This window comes from Mobula birostris, chromosome 11 (genome assembly GCF_030028105.1).
Source record: "Mobula birostris isolate sMobBir1 chromosome 11, sMobBir1.hap1, whole genome shotgun sequence".
In the NCBI taxonomy this organism is placed as follows: domain Eukaryota; kingdom Metazoa; phylum Chordata; class Chondrichthyes; order Myliobatiformes; family Myliobatidae; genus Mobula; species Mobula birostris.
The window spans coordinates 60165262-60188181 of NC_092380.1; the positions used below are offsets into that span (position 1 = coordinate 60165262).

The 22920-nt window shown below is 40.1% G+C and overlaps 1 protein-coding gene across 1 annotated transcript in view; it reads left to right on the top strand.

Moving 5' to 3' along the window:
- Window positions 1–22920, top strand: part of ptprja (protein tyrosine phosphatase receptor type Ja) — a 261500-nt gene that overhangs the window by 172131 nt on the left and 66449 nt on the right. Inside the window, exons 16-21 of the mRNA XM_072272290.1 lie at window positions 1700–1972; window positions 2460–2732; window positions 3693–3959; window positions 19425–19697; window positions 20182–20454; window positions 21425–21691. Of these exons, the coding sequence (XP_072128391.1) occupies window positions 1700–1972; window positions 2460–2732; window positions 3693–3959; window positions 19425–19697; window positions 20182–20454; window positions 21425–21691 (1626 nt within the window). The remainder of the gene's footprint in view (window positions 1–1699; window positions 1973–2459; window positions 2733–3692; window positions 3960–19424; window positions 19698–20181; window positions 20455–21424; window positions 21692–22920) is intronic.

Sequence of the window (22920 nt, forward strand, 5' to 3'; positions counted from 1 at the left end):
AGGTATGCCTTTGAAGGATAACTTCTGTGATCACAGCTCAGAATCAGAATCAGGGTTATTGTCTCTGATATGATTTGTAAAACTTGTTGTTTTACCCAGCAGTACAGTTGAAGACATAAAAAATACTATAAATTCCAATAAAAGTAAAATACTTTATACTTTATTGTCGCCAAACAATTGGTACTAGAATGTACAATCATAATAGCAATATTTGTTTCTGTGCTTCCCACTCCCTGGATTACAAATATTAAATATTAAAATTAGTTAAAATCAATAAATATTAAAAATATAATTAAAAATCATAAATAGAAAATAGAAAAATGAGAAGTAAGGTAGTGCAAAAAACCGAGAGGCGGGTCCGGATATTTGGAGGGTACGGCCCAGATCTGGGTCAGGATCCATTCAGCAGTCTTATCACAGTTGGAAGAAGCTGTTCCCAAATCTGGCCATACGAGTCTTCAAGCTCCTGAGCCTTCTCCCGGAGGGAAGAGGGACGAAAAGTGTGTTGGCTGGGTGCGTCGTGTCCTTGATTATCCTGGCAGAACTGCTCTAACAGCGTGCAGTGTAAAGTGAGTCCACGGACGGAAGATTGGTCTGTGTGATGTGCTGCGCCGTGTTCACAATCTTCTGCAGCTTCTTTCAGTCTTGGACAGGACAACTTCCATACCAGGTTGTGATGCACCCTAAAAGAATGCTTTCTATGGTGCATCTATAAAAATTAGTGAGGGTTTTAGGGGACAGGCCAAATTTCTTTAGTTTTCTCAGGAAGTAAAGGTGCTGGTGGGCCTTCTTGGCAGTGAACTCTGCTTGGTTGGACCAAGTCAGGTCATTTGTGATATTGACCCCAAGGAACTTAAAGCTTTTGACCTGATCCACTTGCACACCACCGATGTAAATTAGGTCATGCGGTCCGCTACTCCTTCTGAAGTCAACAACCAATTCCTTCGTCTTCCTGATGTTGAGGGATAGGTTATTGTCTTCACACCATGCCACCAAGTTCTTAATTTCCTTTCTGTACTCAAACTCATCATTACTCGAGATACGGCTGACAATTGTTGCGTCATCAGCAAACTTATATATTGAGTTTGATGGAAACTTGGCTACACCATCATGGGTGTACAGTGAGTACAGCAGGGGGTTGAGTACACAGCCTTGTGGGGCACCGGTGCTCAGGGTGATTGTAGAGGAGAGCTTGTCCCCTATTTTTACAGCCTGGGTCCTGTCTGTGAGGAAGTTGAAGATCCAGCTGCAGATCTGAGTGCTAAGGCCCAGGTTCCGGAGCTTAGGAATAACGAAATAGTACAAAAGAGGAATAGGGAGGTTGTGTTCATGGGTTCATGGACCATTCAGAAATCTGATGCTGAAAGGGACGAAGCTGTTTCTGGAAAGTTGAGGGTGTGTCTTCAGGCTCCTGCAACTCCTTACTGATGGTAGTAATGAAAACAGGTCATTTGCAAAGGTTAATGTCCTTAATGATGGATGCCGCCATTTGAGGCACAGCCTTTTGAAGATGTCATCAATGCTGGGGAGACTAGTGCCCATGAAAATGGGTTTGGAAGCAGAAGTACAATGAAAACTTACCACCATCTGTTTTACATTAGCCATCAAATCTGAGCTATTCTTGGTTCATAAAATATATTTGTCAAAAGTAATTGGTTTTCAAAAATAATCAACAAAATTAACTTACTTCCCCCAACAGAACCAAACATAGTGAACAGCCTACAAGTCAACGAAGTTGGCACCAACTCCATAACACTGAATTGGAAGCAACCAATAGGATATAAAGATGACTATCGCTATCTGGTAGTGACGAGAGAAAGTTCAGTACCTACCATTACCATTCAAAATGAAACTGTACAATTTGAAAATGCGAATGTGAACAATCTGATCGCTGGAACCAACTACACGTTTACTGTTATCACACTTGTAGCCAATGTCCAGTCTGATTCCAGAGAAGTATCCAGCTACACAAGTAAGTACCGCAGAAGGTATCATCTCTCTATAGTAAATTATATAAATAATTAATTTCCACTGAAGAACCCAAAAGCAAATTTCTGAACACCACTACTCAATCTACAGAAAATGTGTGTCACTTTAACTTCTGGCCCATGCCTGCTCTGGGCTCTCACTCTTTCGTTTCTTACACAATTACGGTGAAGCTCAAAGATAGTTTGAGGAAAAGCAGTTCACCTTTCACTTTGACCTCAATTGTTCTCTCCACAGATGCTGCTTAATCTGTTGCAATTTCCTGATTTTGTTTCTACCAGGTTTTGAACTTTATTAATTATACTTGTAATTCCTCCTCATCAGTTTAAACGCGATTCAATACTTGGATAACACTCTCATCTGCTGAGATATTTCTATGTTCCTATTCTGTGATGAACATTACTTACCTTACACCACATTACGTCTTGTGTCTGAATCCTCCTGGAAAATCGCATCATTTCTTTCATCTACAGAACCCGTACAGATACCAGAAGCAAACATCAGTGTTAGCAGCAATGGGACAGTGGATAGATTGTTTGTGTCCTGGATTCCACCACCTGGAAAGGTGGAGGTGTTCTTTATCACTCTTCAAGATGTAAAAAACACGTCAGTACAAAAAGTCAACAGTACAAATTCCACATCTGTAATTTTCACCGAACTTCGACCTGGTCGAGTGTACAACGTCACAGTGATTACAAGCAGTGGACCTTTCAATGTTACCTCTGCCAGTGTACAGGGTATAACAGGTATGTGCAAACTGAGAAGAACACTTTTAATTGAATTTGTCTTTTGAATTAGAAATAATGAATGTGGAACACATCAATTGCCAAGTTTGGGATGTGAAATCACCATGATTGAGGAATTGGTTCTCCAGCGTTTCACTAATATTGATTGTTTGACCCAGGTTCAACATTTAATTATTGGGGATGGGGATGTTGCCCAAGAAGAACAAGTCTAAAACGTTGAAATGTTTTGTTACTACCCTGTGATGTCCCATAACACTTGACACTCAATGAAATACTTTTGAAGTTTAATTATTAGCATAATGTCAGGAAGTTTAAATTTTCTACACTAAATTTACTAAAAGCTGGTTATCACTGAGATTTCTTACTGGATATTTTAATAAGGAATATCATCTTTTTAATTTATGTAGGTACAGTTTCTTGTAGTGCAATTGAACACATTCATTCATTTGGTTTTAAGTTAATTACAGTACTCATTATTTACTGTATTGTCTGAAGAGGGCTGTTTGGTTGAAACTGCTAAACCTTGTTTCATTTGAATCTCAACAAATAAAACGAATATACACAAAGAATCGGATGTTAATCTGCATCAAAGGTTAGAGTATTGACAGTCGACTGCAATTAACATTTCTGTCATGTCCACTCTCACAATGTTTCCATGTTTCCATCTGCCTGATTTGTTATTCTGATACCAGCCCTTTTGTCTCAGCCACCTTAAGTTGTTGCCGCACTTTTAAGGAAAATAATGTTGAAAAACATTTCAAAACATTTGGGAAATTTTTAGCAGCTGACTCCTGCTGAAATTATACAGTATATTTTCCTCTACTCTGATCCTCAAGTGGTGTTTCATATCGCAAAGTGTGGCCAATCAAGAAATAATAACCAAGAATATCAAAAGCTCAAAAGAAATCTCTGTATATTGGTGTTGATCAAAACAACTGTACACTTTCTTTCCTCGTTCAGTTCCAAGCCCACCTGGTATTATCCAGGTGTTAAACTTCAGTACCAATTTCATCTCATTAAACTGGGGAGCACCTGCTGATATGGATGATGGAAGTTACTCCTTCAACATAACCTACAGTGACAGTTCTTCTACAAGGTCTATTGTCGAACAGTCAAGCTTCACCACAATTTCACACCTTAATTCTGCAACAGAATACACAATTTCCGTGACCACTCTAGGACCCAGAAACCTGTCGAGTCGCATTGAGGAGATCAATCACATGACACGTAAGTTCAGTAAGAAATGTCTATATTTTCATGTTTCCAACTTGATTCTTAAAACAAGAGCACCTTGTAAAATACTGCTTCCTCGAGAAAATTCTTTACTATATACTTAGAATGTTAAAGCTTTGGCATAGGTGTGTAAAACAGTTTAAATGTAAATAAAAGTTAATAATGCTACAGTTTATTCAATAAATAACTTACTAGGTTCAACTCTTCACTTGTATAACATTAATTTGAGAATGCCTTTGTCATTCTTACTATTCTGTTCATTGTCTCTGTTACTAATGTTTGTCTGATGAGTTATGGATCTCATCTGATCAAGTCTCTTTTGTTTGAATCAGGGTACTAGTATTAAATACTGAAAGATACACATGAATGAAACTGTAAAATAAGGGTTGCCACTGGAATACAATTCAAAAACCAAACATAAAGAATTGAAAATTTAAGAAATCGGAGCAGTCCATAAGAATCTTTCTGTCAAATCTGCCACTCCATTCATCAAAAAAAACTACATGTTCCCAATAACCCAGTTGTAATGCCAGGGAATTGTGTTCTATATCTCAATTATAACAGATTTCTTTTCATTCCCCTCTTGAGGTTGTTCTCTGTTTCTATAACCTTCACACGAGCACTTTTCTTCCTTGATATTTAACTTGACAGATACCAGGCCATTGGCTGATGGAGATATCTTAATGTAGTCAGCAGGATCTTTCACTGCTTGCATTTCACCAGATGCCATGAGATTTCTTGAGTTCCCTGTCAATATTAAGGACTCACAGGTTTATACTCTCTGGAGGATGTGTCACCTCCAATAGTGAAATTTTCCTGCCATTTGGCTGCTACATTGAATAGCTGAGGACTGAGGGCCTGCAATGTTATCTTCTGTGAATGACTGAGTTCCTAAGTGGATTTGGTATCTCTTCTAACTTTGATAATGTTAGTGATGATGAATTATCAAGTCAAGTTGGACTAGACTTAATTTGTTTTATTCATACATGAATTTAATGCTATTATCGATCTGCATGGTCGGTCTGTTTCTTTTTCTTGCTTATCATGCTAGTTTGTATGAACCAAGTGTGTGTGTGTGTGTGGCCTCCGTCGGTCGTGGTCGACCATGGGTACTGCACCTCTGGTAATAGGCTGGAGTGGCCTCTCCAGGGCGTAAGCCAGGGCAGAGTTGATATGGAGATCTGTCTGTTGCCCATGCAGTGGGACCCCACCCTCTGCATGCTGATGACAGGTCCAAAGGAACGACGGATTTGATACGGTTTGGTGCCAGCAGCATCGCGGGAGTTGCCATACCGGTGCTGGGTACAGCAGTCAGTCGCCTTTGGGACTCCGACTCTGGATTTTTCCTCAGGGTTTACTCCCAAAGCCTTTCCTGTGAGCTGGTATAGCCGCAAGGCAGCGGGGGTTTGAAATCGGAGTTTTCCCTCTCCTAGATGAGCTGCCATCTGTGGTTAACGAGCCCCATCTGCCCGGAGCAGCTGGTTTTAAGGTGCCAGTGGCCCACTTTTGCCCCTTCTCCTGTCAGTGAGAACAGCTCCGCCGGGCATAAGAACTATGCCACACATGAAGGCCAGGAGTTGGACTTGGTTGTCAGAGGCTGTGTGAGACGTACGCCATGAAGAGCATTTGTTTACCAGTGGGAGCTCGTCCCCACTACCACCCTTCAGCTATGACTACCTTTGAATCCAAGTCACCTGCTGTACATTTAAGTAAAGCACATTGCTGCAGATCCAGATTGTCTAAATTGTGTAGCAATGCAGAACTCTTTCCTAATGGGGCATTATTCTGGTTCAGTGTTAAATCAGGATGCTGTGTAATCATCAATACTGATGCTGGTTTTATTTTATTCCAAATATATCTAATCAACTTAATTTCATTAAAAAAAAACACTTTCGGAACTGAATTCTGTTTGCCAAACCATCAGTCCATACACCTGGATTATACATCCAGTAACATAACCACAATGTTATTATTTATGTTATTCCCCCTGAATTAACCTAACAATCCACACAAATGAACTAAAACAAGTACAAGAGGTAACTGACAATCACCTTCTCATGGGCAGCTAAGAATGGACATTAAATACTCCTAACAATGCTACTTTCTCCAGATGAAAGATCTTTTAATAAACCTATATTTGTCCCCTGACGTTGAACTAGCAGTCCAGGTTTCATTTAATCATTCTAATAAAAACTTATTGTGATGGGAAGTCAAAAAAAAAGATTCAATATTTCAAGGAGGCCGAACATGTGAAATATTTTATGTATTCTCTGGATTCATCTTTTTTGTCAGCTGATATTTTAATGGCAGTTCCATTGATGGATAGAATGACCAGGCCTGTAATGCAAACATAATGACAGACATTGACAACACTATCTCCCCAGCAGTTGGAGTGTTGAAACACTACGAACTTACCTTTGATATCTTAACTCATTTGTTGACCTGCATATTGCAATTACTGTTACACTCCATTAAATACTTTTTAAATGTTGTTTAAAAGTGTGTGACTATATAAGCATTTGTAAGTATGACCATCAGAATCTGAGAGATTAGTTAAGGAACATGTCATTCACCTTTCTGTTATCTCAACAGGACTGTTTATTTCTCTCACCATAATGTTGTTGGTCTTCACCCTTCAGTTCACCTGTTGCTGAAACTCCATCATGGTGATTGTAGTGCTCTTCGATCAGCCCCTGACTCCCTGAACATTTAGATATTTTCATTTGTCAATCTGACCTTGCAATCCCAGGCCTGCATTAAGTTTGACAACGTCTGATTTTAGATTCCCAATATTAATTTCAGATCTCCTCATGGGGATCCTTTTCTCCATCTTTGTTAGGACCAGATCTTTGCAACACTCCATTTCTGTCCTTTTATAATCCCAGATCTTTCACACACCACTATCCTCGCCCTAAAGCTCTGAAATTCCCAATTATTCCCTTGTTAATATTCCTTAAAACCATTTTTTGAAGAAATCTGCCTGTCACAGTCATTACGAACAGTGGGCCATTGAATATAAACTCTGGCATTGTGCAGGTTGTAACAGGTATGTGGCAAGTGTGAAAACTGATTGAATTGAATCAGTTCAATTCCTGTTTAAATCCTGGGAACCTGCACACAAAATGGTTTTGCCTTCCCTTGTTGTCCTCACTTTTAATTTTGTTCATTTGTAAAGTTAGCAAATGGAGCACCAGCCCCCATCTGCACTTGCCATTAAACAGTGACATCGGTCCTTGCGTATAAACTGCCATTAGAAGCTTTATAACAGATAGCAAACAATCACAAGATTTGTAACAAAAGTCCTCTTTTACAAACCACAATCATCTCACTTGTATGAAATCCTTTAGTATGTTATGTGAAACTACTGATTTTTAATCACATTATTATGACAACAATTTGTGAGCATTGATATTTTGAGGCCATACTAATGATATATTTTCACAAAATGCCTGTACACTTTTGGAATAACATTTAAATTTCTTGGTAACTCTGAAACCAGCTCTAGGTTTTGGGGTAACAGGCACTGTTGCAGGATGGTGGGCAAATAGGAGAATCCTTAAAACACAAAGATAAAGGGAATTATTACCAAATCATCCCTTCACCCACATCAATATGAGTGGAATGAGGGTACAAAGCAAAAGGGAATAATCTCAAACCGAGACACTTGCAGTTTACTTAAATTTAACATTAAAGTAAATGGGGGAAATACTAGGCAGGTCAGACAGCATCTGTGAAGAGAGGTACATAGTTAATGATTCAAACAAGTAGTGTTTCATCAGAACTAGGAAAAGTAATGAGATGGAATTGTGAACAGGGTCTCCTTATGCTAGGAGGTGGAATGACGTGGTGACCCAGTCAGATCTTCCTTGATGTGGTGATCAGTGATAACCTGTGTGAGAGAATTTTATTTGTTTGTTATTTAAACCCAGAGACCAGGAAGTGAGGCAAATCAAAGGAGATAGGACGAGTCGGTCCTAAGCATTAAGTGCATTTCTCGCATTGCTTGTAAGCCAGGAGGAGCTTATTCTTTTCATAAATCCCATGAACTTTGACTTTGCTTACCTCATTCTCTGATATCTGACTCAGTGTGCACCCATCCTTCCATGGACATTGCATAATTACCTTATTGGACAGGAAATCTGAGAAAACTTCTCATAACTTTTCTGCTCTTTTAGGTGGGAATATCTGCAAAATCATTTTCTCTTGGTTCCCATCTGAAAATCTTTCTTTCAGTTCCTCACACTTTTTAGACCTTGCTTAACTCTTGCAAACTTAAGTGTCTTTCCTTCTCCTAGCTTGCAACCTGGATTCATAGAACATATTTAACATCAAAATACATGATTAAGTTTTTCAAAGGCATAATTAATAATCAAAACAAAATTCAGGAATCTATAGTGTAGGAGGGACTAATTTGCTCTATTTTTTAATCCCACACAGTTCCCACTGCTCCTGGAGCTATCACTGTGACCACCTTCAGCATTAGTTCCATCTCATTAAACTGGGGTGCACCTTCAGATCTGGAAGATGGAAGTTATTCCTTCAATGTCACCTACGATAATGTGTCTGTAAAAAAGTCAAAAACAGTACATACAACTTCAACAGTAATTTCAAATCTTACTTCTGGAACCAACTATGTCATTTCTGTGGCCACTGTTGTACGGGGAAATTTATTGAGTGACGTTGTATCAATATCTCAGTTCACCCGTAAGTGAAAGATCCATTCTCAACTCCAAAGAGCAATTTAGAAATTTTATCCATCTTCTTTCAATTCCATCCACCATGCCTGTCTCTTTCCAGATATTGCTGTATAAAGTCCTGTGGACTGGTTTGACAAAAGCATTTTCATATTTTAATGTAAAGCGTCCTCAAACCACTCACATTTTCCATATATACTTGCAATTATTAACCTAGAAGAGATGAAAAACAAGCCTGATTGCCTGAGGGATTGGCTGGCATTAAAAGTTTAAACATATTATTGTCACCATTTTCCTTTTAATGAAGTATTTAGTTCTAATATTTCCACTTTTTTTACTCAAAATGTTCCTTTTAAATAAATACTGTCTTTTTTATTCCTACATCCAACCCATGAAAATTCACACTTGACATCACCTCTCTCTACAAAACAAATCAACTCAATCTGATATTGCTAAGCTATGTCTCTTGATCTAAACCCAACTTCTCTCCATGGTCAAGCCTCTTAATGAGCAATAAAACTTCTCCATTTGAGTTTTTATTTGGTTTCTATCCTGACCACAGCTCCATGATTATGAACAGCAAAAATGATCTTTGTTGCAGCTGTAATTGTATGTCACTTGTCCTCCTTCATCTCTTTGCCCATCTACTCCAGTGCGTGCAGTCCACGTTCAGGACTCTGCACTCTCTTGATTCCACCATAGCTTTGATAGAATAATTTATGCCAATTTCAGCCTTCAGCTCTGATTGATCTCCCAGTTCTAATCATTCCATTCCTGCATTTGTATGCTTCAGAGTTGTTGTTATCCACAACTATGTGTCGAACAAAGAACCATGTATTATTCACAAACTGGATAAAATTGAAATATCCTTTCTACACAAGATCACAACAATAAAGACAGGCTGTAAGAGAAGAAGAGAATTACAGAGTTCAGCAACAGTTTGTGTCTGCCTTCGCAGAAGTGTACACCGTGTCAATGACACCAGAGGAGTAATGGTTCAATATCAATAAGGAACAGTGAAATTTTATCCAGGAGTTCTGGAGAAACCATTAAATCCCAAGGACTGGAGACACAAGGGACTTGCATCTAGAGTAGTAAACAAACTGCTGGAGGAACTCCGTTTGTCACCACACTCTGCACTGGCTTTGATACATTGACAAACCCTTTCAGCACCTCCACAGATACTGCATGACACTCTGAGTTCCTCCAGCAGATTTTTTAAAATCCCTGAGGTTTGAAAACAGCAGTTTTAGAGGTCATAAATACTCCAGCTATCACTTTCCAGATTCTGGAAATGATGCAGTGAACAGCAAATCTTTGCCCAGTATTTAGAAGAAGAGGGAGAGAAAATGAGAGACAATGTATAACCAGTGGTCTGTTCCACAATCAGTAGGAGGGAAAATACTGGAATCTGTGATTAGGAAGTGACAGCAGAACACCTTGAAAAAGACAAGGTTGAGCAGAATCAGCATAGAATTAGAAACAGATACATATTTAACAAATATTCTGCTGTTCTCTGAGAATAAGTAGTAGAATAGTGAATTTTGTGATGTTGGAATTTCAGAAGCCTCTCAATAATTTACGTACAGGAGCTTAGACCATAAGACCATATGATATAGGAGCAAAATTAGGCCATTTGGGTCCATCGAGTCTGCTCTGCCATTTCATCATGGCTGATCCAATTTTCTCTCTCAGTCCCAATCTCCTGCTTTGTACCTTTATGCCTTCATGCCCGACCAGTAAAGAATCTGCCAACTTCTGTCTTAAGTATATATAAAGACCTGGCCTCCACAACTGCCTGTGGCAAAGAATTCCACAGATTCACCACTCTCTGGCTAAAGAAATTCATCCTAATCTCTATTCTGAAAGGACTCACCTCTATTCTGAGGCTGTGTCTTCTGGTCTTAGACTTTTCCTCCATAGGGACATCATCTCCACATTCACTCTATCAAGGCCATTCACCCTCTTCATATTGCAAGCCATTCAATCCTGCAATAATTTTCATGAACGTCCTTTGAACCCTCTCCAGTTTCACCACATCCTTTCTAAGTTGAGGGTCCCAAAGCTGCTCACAATACTCCATGTGAGGCCTCACCAGTGCTTTATAATGTCTCAACATTACATCCTTTTATATTCCAGTCCTCTTGAAATGAATGCTAACATTGCATTTGCCTTCCTCATCACAGACTCAACCTGCAAATTAACCTTTAGAGAATCTTGCAGAACGACTCCCAAGTCCCTCTGTGCCTCGTTTTTTTTTGATTTTTTCTCTCCGTTTAGAAAATAGTCTACCCTTTCATTTCTTCTACTTAACGCATGACCATACACTTCCTGATACTATATCACATCTGCCATTTCTTTGCCCATTCTGCTAATCTGCCTGTCCTTCTGAAGCCCCTCTACTTCCTCAAACGTACCTGACCCTCCGCCTATACTCATACCATCTGCAGAGTTTGCAACAAAGCCATCAATTCCATCATCCAAGTCATTGACATATAATGTAAAAAATATCGATCCTGGCATAGACCTCCGTGGAACACCACTAGTCACCAGCAACCTAATTGAAAAGGCTGTCTTTATTCCCATTATTTGCTGCCTGCTAATCAGCCACTGCTTTATCCATGCTAAAATCTTTCCTGGAACACCATGGGCTCGTAGCTTCTTCAACAGCTTCATGTACGGCACCTCGTCAAACGCCTTCTTAAAATCCAAGTGCAGAACATCAACCAATTCTCCATTATCTGTCCTGCTTGTTATTTCTTCAAAGAATTCCAGGAGATATGTCAGGCAAGATATTCCTTTGACGAACCCAGCCTATTTTATCATGTCCCTCCACGTTCCCTGAGACCTCAACCTTAATAATCGACTCTAACATCTTCCCAACCACTGAGGTCAGACTAACTGGCCTATCTTTCTTCTGCCTCTCTCCTTTCTTAACGAATGGAGTGACATTTGCAATTTTCCAGTCTTCTAGAACCATCTCAGAATCTTGTAATTATTGGAAGATCATTACTAATGCCTCCACAATCTCTTCAGCTACCTCTTTCAGATCTTTGAGGTGTACACCATCAGGTCCAAGTGATTTATCTACCTTCAAACCTTTCAGTTTCCTAAGAAACTCTCTCTTGTAATGGTAACTTCACACACTTAGTGACCCATGACACCTGGAACTTCCAAAATACTACTCATGTCTTCCTCTGTGAGGACTAATACAAAATGCATTTTCAGTTCATCCACCATTTCCTTGTCCTCTATTACTAACTCTCCAGCATCATTTTCCAGTGGTCCAAGATCCATTCTCACCTGTCTTTTAAACTTTAAGCATCTGAAGAAACTTTTGCTTTCCTCTTTAATATTATTGGCTAGCTTATTTTCATATTCCATCTTTGCCTTCTTAATGACTTTTTTAGTTGGCTTCTGTTGGTTTTAAAAGCAACCTCAAACCTCTAATTTCCCACTGATTTTTGCTCTAGTATATGCCTTCACTTGGGCTTTTATGTTGGCTTTAACTTCTCTTGTTAGCCATGGTTGTGTCATCTTGTGTATAGAATGCCTCTCCCTCTTTGGGATGTATATATCCTCTGCCTTCTGAATTGCCTCCAGAAATTCCAACTGTTGCTGCTCTGTCATCATCCCTGCCAGTGTTGTTTTCCTATCAATTCAGGCCAGCTCCTCTCTCATGTCACTGTAATCCCCTTTACTCCACTGTAGTACTGATACATCTGATTTTATCTTCTCCTTTTCAAATTTAAGGTGAATTTGATCATATTATGATCACTTGCCCCTAGGGCTCTTTTACCTTAATATCTTCAATCAATTCTGGTTCACTGCCCAACACCTAATTCAGAATAGCTGATCCCTAATGGGTTCAACCATGAGTTGCTCTAAAACACCATTTCATAAGCTTTCTAAAAATGTACCCTCTTGGAATCAAACACCAACATGATTTTTCCAATCTATCTGTATTTTGAGATCTCCCATGACTATTGTAACATTGCCCTTTTGACATACAATTTCTATCTCCCATTCTAATTTTAGACAACATCCTTACTACTGTGTGGTGGTCTGTATACAACTCCCATTAAGATCTTTTTAACCTTGCAGTTCCTTAGATCTATCCATAATGATTCAACACCTTCCAAACATATGTCACCTTTCTCTAAAGATTTGATTTCATTTTTTACCAACAGAGTAATGCCCCCCCACCACCACCACCACCGGCCTTCCTGTCTGTGCTTTCAATACAATGTGTATCCTTGGCCATTAAGCTCTCAGCTATAATCTGTTTTCAGCCATGATTCACTGATCCATACAACATCATACATGCCAATCTGTAACTGTGCTACAAGTTCAGCTAACTTATTTTGTATGCTGCACACATTCAAATGTAACACCTTCAGTCCTGAATTCACCTTTTTCAATTTTGTCCACATTTACATTGCAACTCATCCTGTTGACTGCAATTTTGCCCTATCAACAGTCTTTCCTCACTACACATTGCCTCTGTTTCTAAACCAGCTACATCATCTTCAGCACTATCATCTGCTTTTCCTACAATACTTCTATATGCAACTCGAGATACTAGTCACTCCATGCTCAACCTTTTGATTCCTAACTTTGTCTGAGGTCTTACCAACATCTGCCTCCAAAACCTCTCCACTAACTGTTCTGGTACTCTGGTTCCCATCCCCCTGCAACTCTAGTTTAAACCCCACCATGTGGCATTGACAAACTTTCCTGCAAGGATATTAGTCCCCCTGCAGTTCAGGTGCAAACCGTTCCTTCTTTAGAGCTTTCACCTTCCCAGGAAGAGAACCGAACAATCCCAAAATCTAATGCCCTCCCTCCTACACCAGCTTCTCAGCCATGTATTAAGTTGTATAATCTTCCTCATTCTGACCTCACTAGCAAGTGGGTCAGGTAGCAATCCTGAGATCACTAATGATAACATTGTCATTGGTCAATCAAAGATGGTGATGAATCATCATATAGGAGAGAGATTGAAAATCTGGCTGATTGGTACCACAACAGCAATCTCTCACTCCATGACAGCATGACCAAAGAGCTGATTATTGACTACAGGAGGAACAAACTGGAGGTCCTCAAAGAGTCAGATGCAGAAAGGGTCAGAGTCTTTAAATTTTGCAGTGTTATTACTTCAGGGGATGTGTCTTATGTCCCATATGTAAGTGCCATTGCAAAGAAGGCACAGCGGTGTCTCTACTTTCTTATAAATTTAGGATGATTTGGCATGCCATCTAAAACTTGGTCAAACTTCAACAGATGTGCAGTTGACAGTATATTTAATGATTGCATTATGGCCCGATATGGAAACAGCAATGCCTTTGAACAGAAAAGCCCATAAAAAGTAATGGATAGAGTCAGTACATCACTAGCAAAGCTCTCTTCACAACTGAGCACATCAACATAGAGCTCTGCTGCAAGAAAGCAACAGAGGAGTAACTTCACTCATCTTCTTATGCCCCATCACTGAATTGTTCCCACAACCTATTGGCTCACTTTAAAGGACTCTAAAATGAATGCCTGCAGGAAAATGAATGTCAGGGTTATATACTGTGACAAATATGTACTGCAATAATAAATTTACTTTGAACTTTGATTTTCTTGATATCTGAAAATATCAATCCCTGCCTTGAATATACACAGTAATGACATTCAGGAAGTGGAGTATGACTTCCTGCTCCTTGTGAGTAGCAGTTATATTGGAAGAGTAGCAATCTACTGTTCTGGAAACCTGCTTTCCCCTGGTTCAGAGTTAACTGAGTGCTCATCGACTGCATTACACCTTAACAAAGGTAGATAGAAGCCTTTTTCCTCATAAGACCTGTTTCTCCAGTTTTGCCATTGTCTGTCAGAGAAGGTGAAAGTAAGGCTTTCCTAGTTTGTATTTGTCATAACCACAGATTCAGCAGCGCAGCAGATATGGCAACTGCACTCGTGAATATGCACATTGGCTAATTGTTAGTTCACTGTGATGGTATTTAACTCCATTCTTTTCCTTGTAGTGCTTGTCAGGACCTGAGCAAAGCACAGCAACGTTACACTGTCTGCTTGTATTTGGCCTTGCCTGAAAAATTGGATTGTAGAGTTAACTGACTTTGAAGACTAGTGGTAGTAATTTCATATTTAGTTATTCCTTTCAGCCACAGTGTTAGCTTAGTTTTCTATTTGAGAGTTTTAGTTAACGGCCCTGTTTTGGCCTAGCATTTATTGTTTTCCTTCCCCTCTAACTCTGTTTACATTAAAGTCTGTGAACTATCGACTCACTTCAGTGTCTCTCACTCCGCACTTGGGCTGTATCCAAACATGGTGACAGCAAGACTCGACCACACAAAGATGGACCCAGCAGAGAGAGAGCAGCTGACCTTGGCCCTAAGATTAATTGGTCAGGTAGGGGACAAACTACAGGCAATGGAATCTGTTCTGAGTGAAGTTACAGAAGCAATGAGGAAGATAAGCTCGTGCAACAAGCCCAGTCTCATCTGAAGGAACAGACATCATCGCTAGCCGCAATGGTTGAACAGCTCACCGCAGAAAATCGGACTCAAGTGTCTGCGATTTCCGCTCTTACAGCCGCCATCCACGAGCTCACTGGGAACAGCCAGCATCGGCTGACAGCCGTTAATATTCTCACCAACACAATTCAGCAGCCTCTGGCCACATCAATCCCACTCCCAGTATCTCGCAGGTCCTCGTTTTCTGCTGCCTTGACAATCTCTGATACTCATACTCCCGCTCTCGCACCTGGACCTGAACTAACTCCCAGCTTTGGACTCTCAAGTCCATATAGGAACCAAGTATTCCACCTCCTGGCAGATACTCTGGTGATCCTGATGGCTGCAGGAATGGTATTACCCAATGCAAGCTGACATTCCAAGCCCAACCTGGTCATTTTGGTGATGATGCGCAAAAATGGCATTCATAGTCAATCTTCTAGATGGACCTCCACTCAGTCTGCTCAATGCTTTACAGGAGCAAGGATATCCCGCAGCCCAGTCGTTCCGACATTTCGTGGCAGAGTTAAGGAGGGTTTTTGACCTTCCAGTATGGGGTCAGGAGGCTGCCAACTGACTTTTGGACCTGCACCAAGGCAGAGCAATGGTGAGAGCCTATGCAGTCAAATTCCACACGTTTGCAGTAGAGACAAGTTGGGATGAGAGATCTCTCATCACTGCCTTCCAGCATGGACTGAACGCAGGGGTCTGGCATGAGAAACTGTCCATGATGAGCAGGACAGTCTGGATCACCTGATTAATCTGACTACTCGGGTTGACAATTAGGTGACTAGGTGGTGCAAGAATGTTTCAAGCTTCCCACGCACCGTCTGGTCGCTGTCTTTCCTCGCCCTCTCTCCCTCCCTCACACCCAGCAGCCAGCCCATGGAGGAGCCTATGCAAGTGGGGCGCATGCACCTGTCTCAGAAGGAATAAGAGCGGCACAGGAGAACAGGTTCCTGCCTCTATTGTGGCGATCCAGGCCGCTTCCAGGTGGCATGTCCCAAGCAGCCAGTAAAAGAGAATACCCGTCAGCAGGGTGGGGAATCCTGACGAATCAGTTCTCTCTTCAGTCAGCTTCCCCTAATTCTGTAATGCTCGCAGCTTCCTTAAGGCATTTATCAATGCTGGTGCAGCTGGGAATCTCATGGACATCTCCCTAGCTCAAAGGCGGAGAGTTCTGACAGGAATTAAGAGAAAAGATCAAAGTCAAGGCTTTGGACAGTCGACCCCTAGGCTCTGGCCAGATCCACCTTTCCACCCAACCCCTCCAACTTGTGCTCGAAGGCAACCATAGTGAAGAACTCTCCTTCTATCTGGTTCATTTGCCTGAACTGCCACTGGTGCTTGGTCTCCCCTGGTTATCCCAGCATAACCCACAGATCGATTGGTATCTGAAGGTACTCCAAGAGTGGGGACCGGCATACCTGTCTACCTACCTGGATCCAGCTCAAGCTCCATTCCATGAATCCCCTCCTGTGTCAGCTAAGGATGTCGACCTGTCTGGGATTCTGGCTCAATGTGAAGATCTCCTTGAGGTCTCCAGAAGAACGTTCTTGGATTCCGGCAAAGGGCATCTTGGACAGGTCACTCATCCAAGACTTCCAGCGGACATAGGGCTGTGTCTATGGAGGGGTGCACTGTCACAACCACGGATTCAGCAGCGCAGCAGATATGGCAATTGCGCTCATGAACATGTACGTGTCAGCTAATTATTATTACATTGTGATGGTATTTAATTCCGTTCTTTTCGTCATACCACTTGTCAGGACCTGAGCAAAGCACAGCAACGTTTCACAGTCTGCTTGTATTTGCCCTTGCCTGAAAAATTAGACTGTAGAGTTAACTGACTCGAAAAGACTAGTGGTATTAATTTCATATTTAGTTATTCCTTTGAGCTGCAGTGTTGGCTTTGTTTTCCATTTGAGAGTTTTAGTTAATGGCCCTGTTTGGCCTAGCTTTGATTGTTTTCTTTTCCCTCTAACTCTGTTTGCATTAATGTCTGTGAACTATTGACCCACTTCATTGTCTTTCGCTCCGTACTTGGGCCATATCCGAACACAGTGAGAGTATCAGGTTCCAAAAGAACATTGACATGCTCTCTCCACATTCCTGACACTTCAAGGAATCATCACAAGAGGCCTGAAACTGCTCCAAGCATTTTTCATTGCCAATTCAATCACTCTGCTACATGATCCCTTATTTGGGGGCTCACCCAACGGCTAGTTAGCATGACTAACTGAATTCAACGCTAAGACTAAAAGCCTCTCTTCCCTCTTCTGACGACAGCTCCAATTTATGACTTGTCCTCCATGCTCCACAGACATTAATGCAACCTGCATTGTTCCTGGCTTTCTTCCTCTATAACTCCCCCTGAACCCGGTGGTACAGGTCCTAAAACTCCTGTACTACCTTCCTGATGGCAACAGCAAGAAGCGAACATGGCCTGAATGGTGGGGGTCCCTGATGATGGTTGCTGCTTTCCTGCGACAGCGCTACATATAAATGTGCACAAGAGTGGAGGTAGCTTTACCCGTGATGGACTAGACCATATCCATTTCCATACGAAGCCGTGATGCAACCAGTCAATATGCTCTCCACTACAGAAAAATGCGTAAGTTTTGGATGACATGCTGAATCTTCGCAAACTGCTCAAAAAATAGAGGCGATGCCATGCTTTCTTCGTAATGGCACATATGTGTTAAACCCAGGACAGCTCCTCTGAAAACTATGAGTAGTTTAAAGATGCTGTCCCTTCCCACACCTGATCCCCATTAAAGATTGACTCATGGACCTCTGGTTTCATCCAGAAGTAAATAATCATTTCCTTGCTCTTGGTGATGTTGAGTGAGAGGTTGTTACTGTGCCATCACTCACCAAGATGTTCAATTTCCCTCCTATAAGCTGATTCGTCTGAGTCTTTGATTCGACCAACAAAAATGATTTCGTTAGCAAACATAAATATGACATTGAATTTGTGCTTATCCTCACAGTCATAAGCATAAAGGGAATAGAGCAGGGGACCAAGCCCACGGTCTTGTGGTGCACATGTGCTGATGGAGATTCTGGAGGAGATGTTGTTGCCAATCCAAACTGACTGGGGTCTGCAAGAGCAGAAACCTGAAAAGGCTATGAGAAAAAAAGAAAGCTCTTTTGGTGTTCTTACAGTAAGATTAATCTACACAAGTTTAACAGCACAAGGCATGCCTTTTGGCTGTAGATGCATACCGTTCAATTGAAGGTTGACAAAAATGAAGTGGTACTAAATTGGGATGGATGCAATTCACCAGATCTCAGATGTGCTCTCTCCACTGATGCTTATACTTACCAGCCAAACTATCCATCAGTTTCAGCAATCAAAGTTGGATGTGGATGCTTCCATGTGAAAGGAAGCAAAGGGAAGCAATGTAGTAAGTTTTAAGCTGTAAGAAACTCACCTTAGCCCACCTGATTAGATCATGATATATTTCTGGCACTGAACTATGGTATGTTTACAGGAAAGGCCTTCCAATTAACTTTGTTCCAGCATTACTTTTACACATTACCTGAGGGTAGTCGGGGTGCATGGGGAAATTCCATCTCCCTTTGCATTTACAATTAGTAACATGGTTGACCTGTACTTTCAAGAGACCATTTGTGAACCAAGACGCATAGTATAGTCTCTGTCTTTCAGCAACATTACCTTGGCCATGGTATAGAAAGTAGCTAAGAAGTTTAATAGTTGTGCAGTACAAGTATGCCTTTATGGATAGCTTTTGAGATCACAGCTCAGAATCAGAATCAGGGTTGTTGTCATTGACATATGTTTCAAATTTGTTGTCTTATGACAGCACAATGGTTGAAGATATAAAAAATACTATAAATTCCAATAAAAATGAAATAAGTAAATAGTGCAAAAGAGGAATATTGATGTGGTGTTCATGGGTTCATGGACCATTCAGGAATCTGATGGTGAAAGGGACGAAGGTGTTTCTTAATATTGAGGGTGCATCTTCAGGCTCCTGCAACTCCTTCCTGGTGGTGGTAATGAGAAGAGGGCATGTCCAAAATGGAAGTTGAAAACTTCCTCAGTGCTGGGGAGACTAGTGCCCATGAAAATGCGTTTGGAAGCAGAAGTACAATGAAGACTTACCACCATCTGTTTCACATTAGCCATCAAATCTGAGCTATTCTCAGTTCATAAAATATATTTATCAAAAGTAATTGGTTTTCAAAGATAATCAACAAAATTAACTTATTTCCCCCAACAGAACCAAACGTAGTGAGCAACTTACAGGTTGACGACGTTGGCACCAACTCCATAACACTGAATTGGAAGCAACCAATAGGATATAAAGATGATTATCGCTATCTGGTAGTGACAAAAAAAAGTTCAGATCCTATCATCGTCATTCAAAATGAAACTGTAAAATTTGAAAATGCTGGTGTGAGCAATCTCATCGCTGGAATCAACTACACGTTCACTGTTATCACACTTGTAGCCAATGTCCAGTCTGATTCCAGAGAAGTATCCAGCTACACAAGTAAGTACTGCAGAAGGTCGCATCTGTTTATAGTAAATTATATAAATAATTAATTTCCACTGAAGAAAAGCAAATTCCAGAACACCACCACTCAATCCAATTAAATGTGTGAAACTTTGATATTCTGTCCTATTCCTGCTCTGAGCTTCAATGCAATTGTGCTAGAAACCAAAGACTGAGAGCCCAAAGTTAGCTTGTGGTATCGACGTCCATCTTTCAATTTGACCTGTATCACCCTCTCTGCAGATGCTGCCGAATCTGTTGCAAATTTCCTGCCATTGTTTTTACTTCATGTTTTGAGCGGTTTTTAATTGTAAAATACTTGTAATTACTCCTTATCAATTTTAACTAAATTCAATAGCTTTCTCATCTGCTGAGATGTTCCTATGTTTCTATTCCGTGATGACTATTACTTACCTTACACCACATTATGTTCTGTGTCTGAAACCTCCTGGAAAATCCAATCATTTTTTTTATCCCACAGAACCTGTACGGATACCAGAAGAAAACATCAGTGTTAGCAGCAATGGGACAGTGGATAGATTGTTTGTGTCCTGGATTCCACCACCTGGAAAGGTGGAGGTGTTCTTTATCACTCTTCAAGATGTAAAAAACACGTCAGTACAAAAAGTCAACAGTACAAATTCCACTTCTGTAATTTTCACCGAACTTCGACCTGGTCGAGTGTACAATGTCACAGTGATTACAAGCAGTGGACCTTTCAATGTTACCTCTGCCAATGTACAGGGTATAACAGGTATGTGCCAAGTGTGAAGAACACTTTTAATTGAATTTGTCTCTTGTATCAGAAGTGATAAATTTAGAACACATTCTTAGGCATTGATTGCCAAGTTTGGGATGTGAAATCATATAATTGAGGAATTTGATCTCTAACATTTCACTAACACTGTTTATTTGACCCAGATTTAATAGTTAATTATCGGGGATGGGGATGTTGCCAAGCAGAACAAGTCGAAATTGTTAATTTTTTTTATACTACCCTGTAATGTCCCATAACACTTGACACTCAATGAAATACTTTTGAATTGTAATTATTAACATAAATGTCAGGAAGTTTAAATTTTCTACACTGATACGTTTACTAAAAGTTGGTTGTCAGTGAGGTTTCTTACTGGGTATTTTAATAAGGAATATCAGCTCTATAATTTATGTAAGAATACTTTCTTGAACTGTGATTGGACACATTGATTCATTTAGTTTTAAGTTAATTACTGTACTGATTACTTACTGCATTGTCTGAAGATGGCAGTTGGGTTGAAACTGCTAGACCTTGTTTTATTTGAATCTCAACAACTAAAGCAAATATAAACAAAGAATTGGATGTTAATGTGTATCAAAGGTGAGGGCATTGACAATCGACTGCAATTAACATTTCTGTCATGTCCACTCTCACAATATTTCCATGTTTCCATCTGCCTGATTTGTTATTCTGATACCAGCCTTTTGTCTCAGCCAACTTAAGTTGTTGCCACACTTTTAAGGAAAATAATGTTGAAAAATACTTCAAAACATTTGGGAAATTTTTAGCAGCTGACTCCTGCTGAAATTATACAGTATATTTTCCTCTACTCTGATCCTCAAGTAGTGTTTCATATCGCAAAGTGTGGCCAATTGAGAAATAATAACCAAGAATTTCAAAAGCTCAAAAGAAATCTCTGTACTTTGGTGTTGATCAAAACAACTGTACACTTTCTTTCCTCATTCAGTTCCAAGCCCACCTGGTACTATCCAGGTGTTGAACTTCAGTACCAATTTCATCTCATTAAACTGGGGAGCACCTGCTGATATGGATGATGAAAGTTACTCCTTCAACGTAACCTACAGTGACAATTCTTCTGCAAAGACTATTGTCGAACAGTCAAACTTCACCACAATTTCAAATCTTAATTCTGGAACGGAATACATGATTTCCGTGGCTACCCTTGGACCCAGAAACCTGGCGAGTCGCATTGAGAAGATCAATCACACAACTCGTAAGTGTATTAAGAAATGTCTGTATTTTCATGTTTCCAACTTGATTCTTAAAACAAAAGCACTTTGTAAATTACTGCTTTCCTTGAGAAAATTCTTTGCTATATACTCAGAATGGAAAAGCTTTGGCATAGGTGTGTAAAACAATTTAGAACACAATTTCCCAGCATTACAACTGGAATATTGAGTTTTCTTGATGAACGTTGCAGCAGATTTGATGGAAAGATTCTCATCAACTGCTGCTATTTCTTATATTTTTACTTCCTTATGTCTGGTTTTTGATCATTGTGTTCCTATGCCACATTTATTTTACAGTTTCATTCATGTGTCTCTTCTTGTATTTAATATTATTTCCATGATTCAAACAAAACAGACTTGATCAATTAATTAAATGAATTTATTAGATCTGTAACTCATTAGAATTACAATGGGAGATAGAAAATGTATGCAAAGGATAATGTTACAATAATGGGAGATTTCAATATACAGGTAGATTGAGAAAATCAGGTTGGTGTTTAATTGCAGGAGGTGGAATTTCTAGAATGCCTACGATTTGGCTTTTTAGAGCAGCTCGCTAGGAGATGCTCACTAGGAGAACATCTATTCAATGAACCAGAATTGATTAGATATCTTCAGCTAAAAGAACCCTTATGGCAAGTGATCATAACATGAAATTTGACAAGATGAAGCTGAAGTCAAATGTATCAATATTACAGTGGAACAAAAGGGATTACAGAAGCACAAGAGAGGATTTATCCTGAATTCATTGGAAAAGAACACTGGCAAGGATGACAGCAGAGCAGCAATGGCTGGAGTTTCTGGAAGCAATTTGGAAGGCACAGGATATATACATCCCAAAGGAGTATTCTAAAGACAAGAAGACACAACAGTGGCTAACAAGAGAGGTGTCAGCTAACATAAAAGCCAAAGGGAGGGCATACAATTAAGCAAAACTTAGTGGGGTTAGAGGATTGAGAACGTTTTAAAAACCAACAGAAGGCAAATAAGTAAGTCATTAAGAAGGTAAGGAAGGAGTGTGAAAGTAAGCTAGCCAATAATATTAAAGAGGAAACCAAAAGTTTCTTCAGATATTTAAAGTGTAAATGAAAATGGATTTTGGACCACTGGAAAATGATGCTGGAGAGGTAGTAATAGGGGGATAAGGAGAATGCATGAAATATTTCACATGTTCCAAGTCCCTTTGAAATATTAAACCTTTTTCTTTGATTTC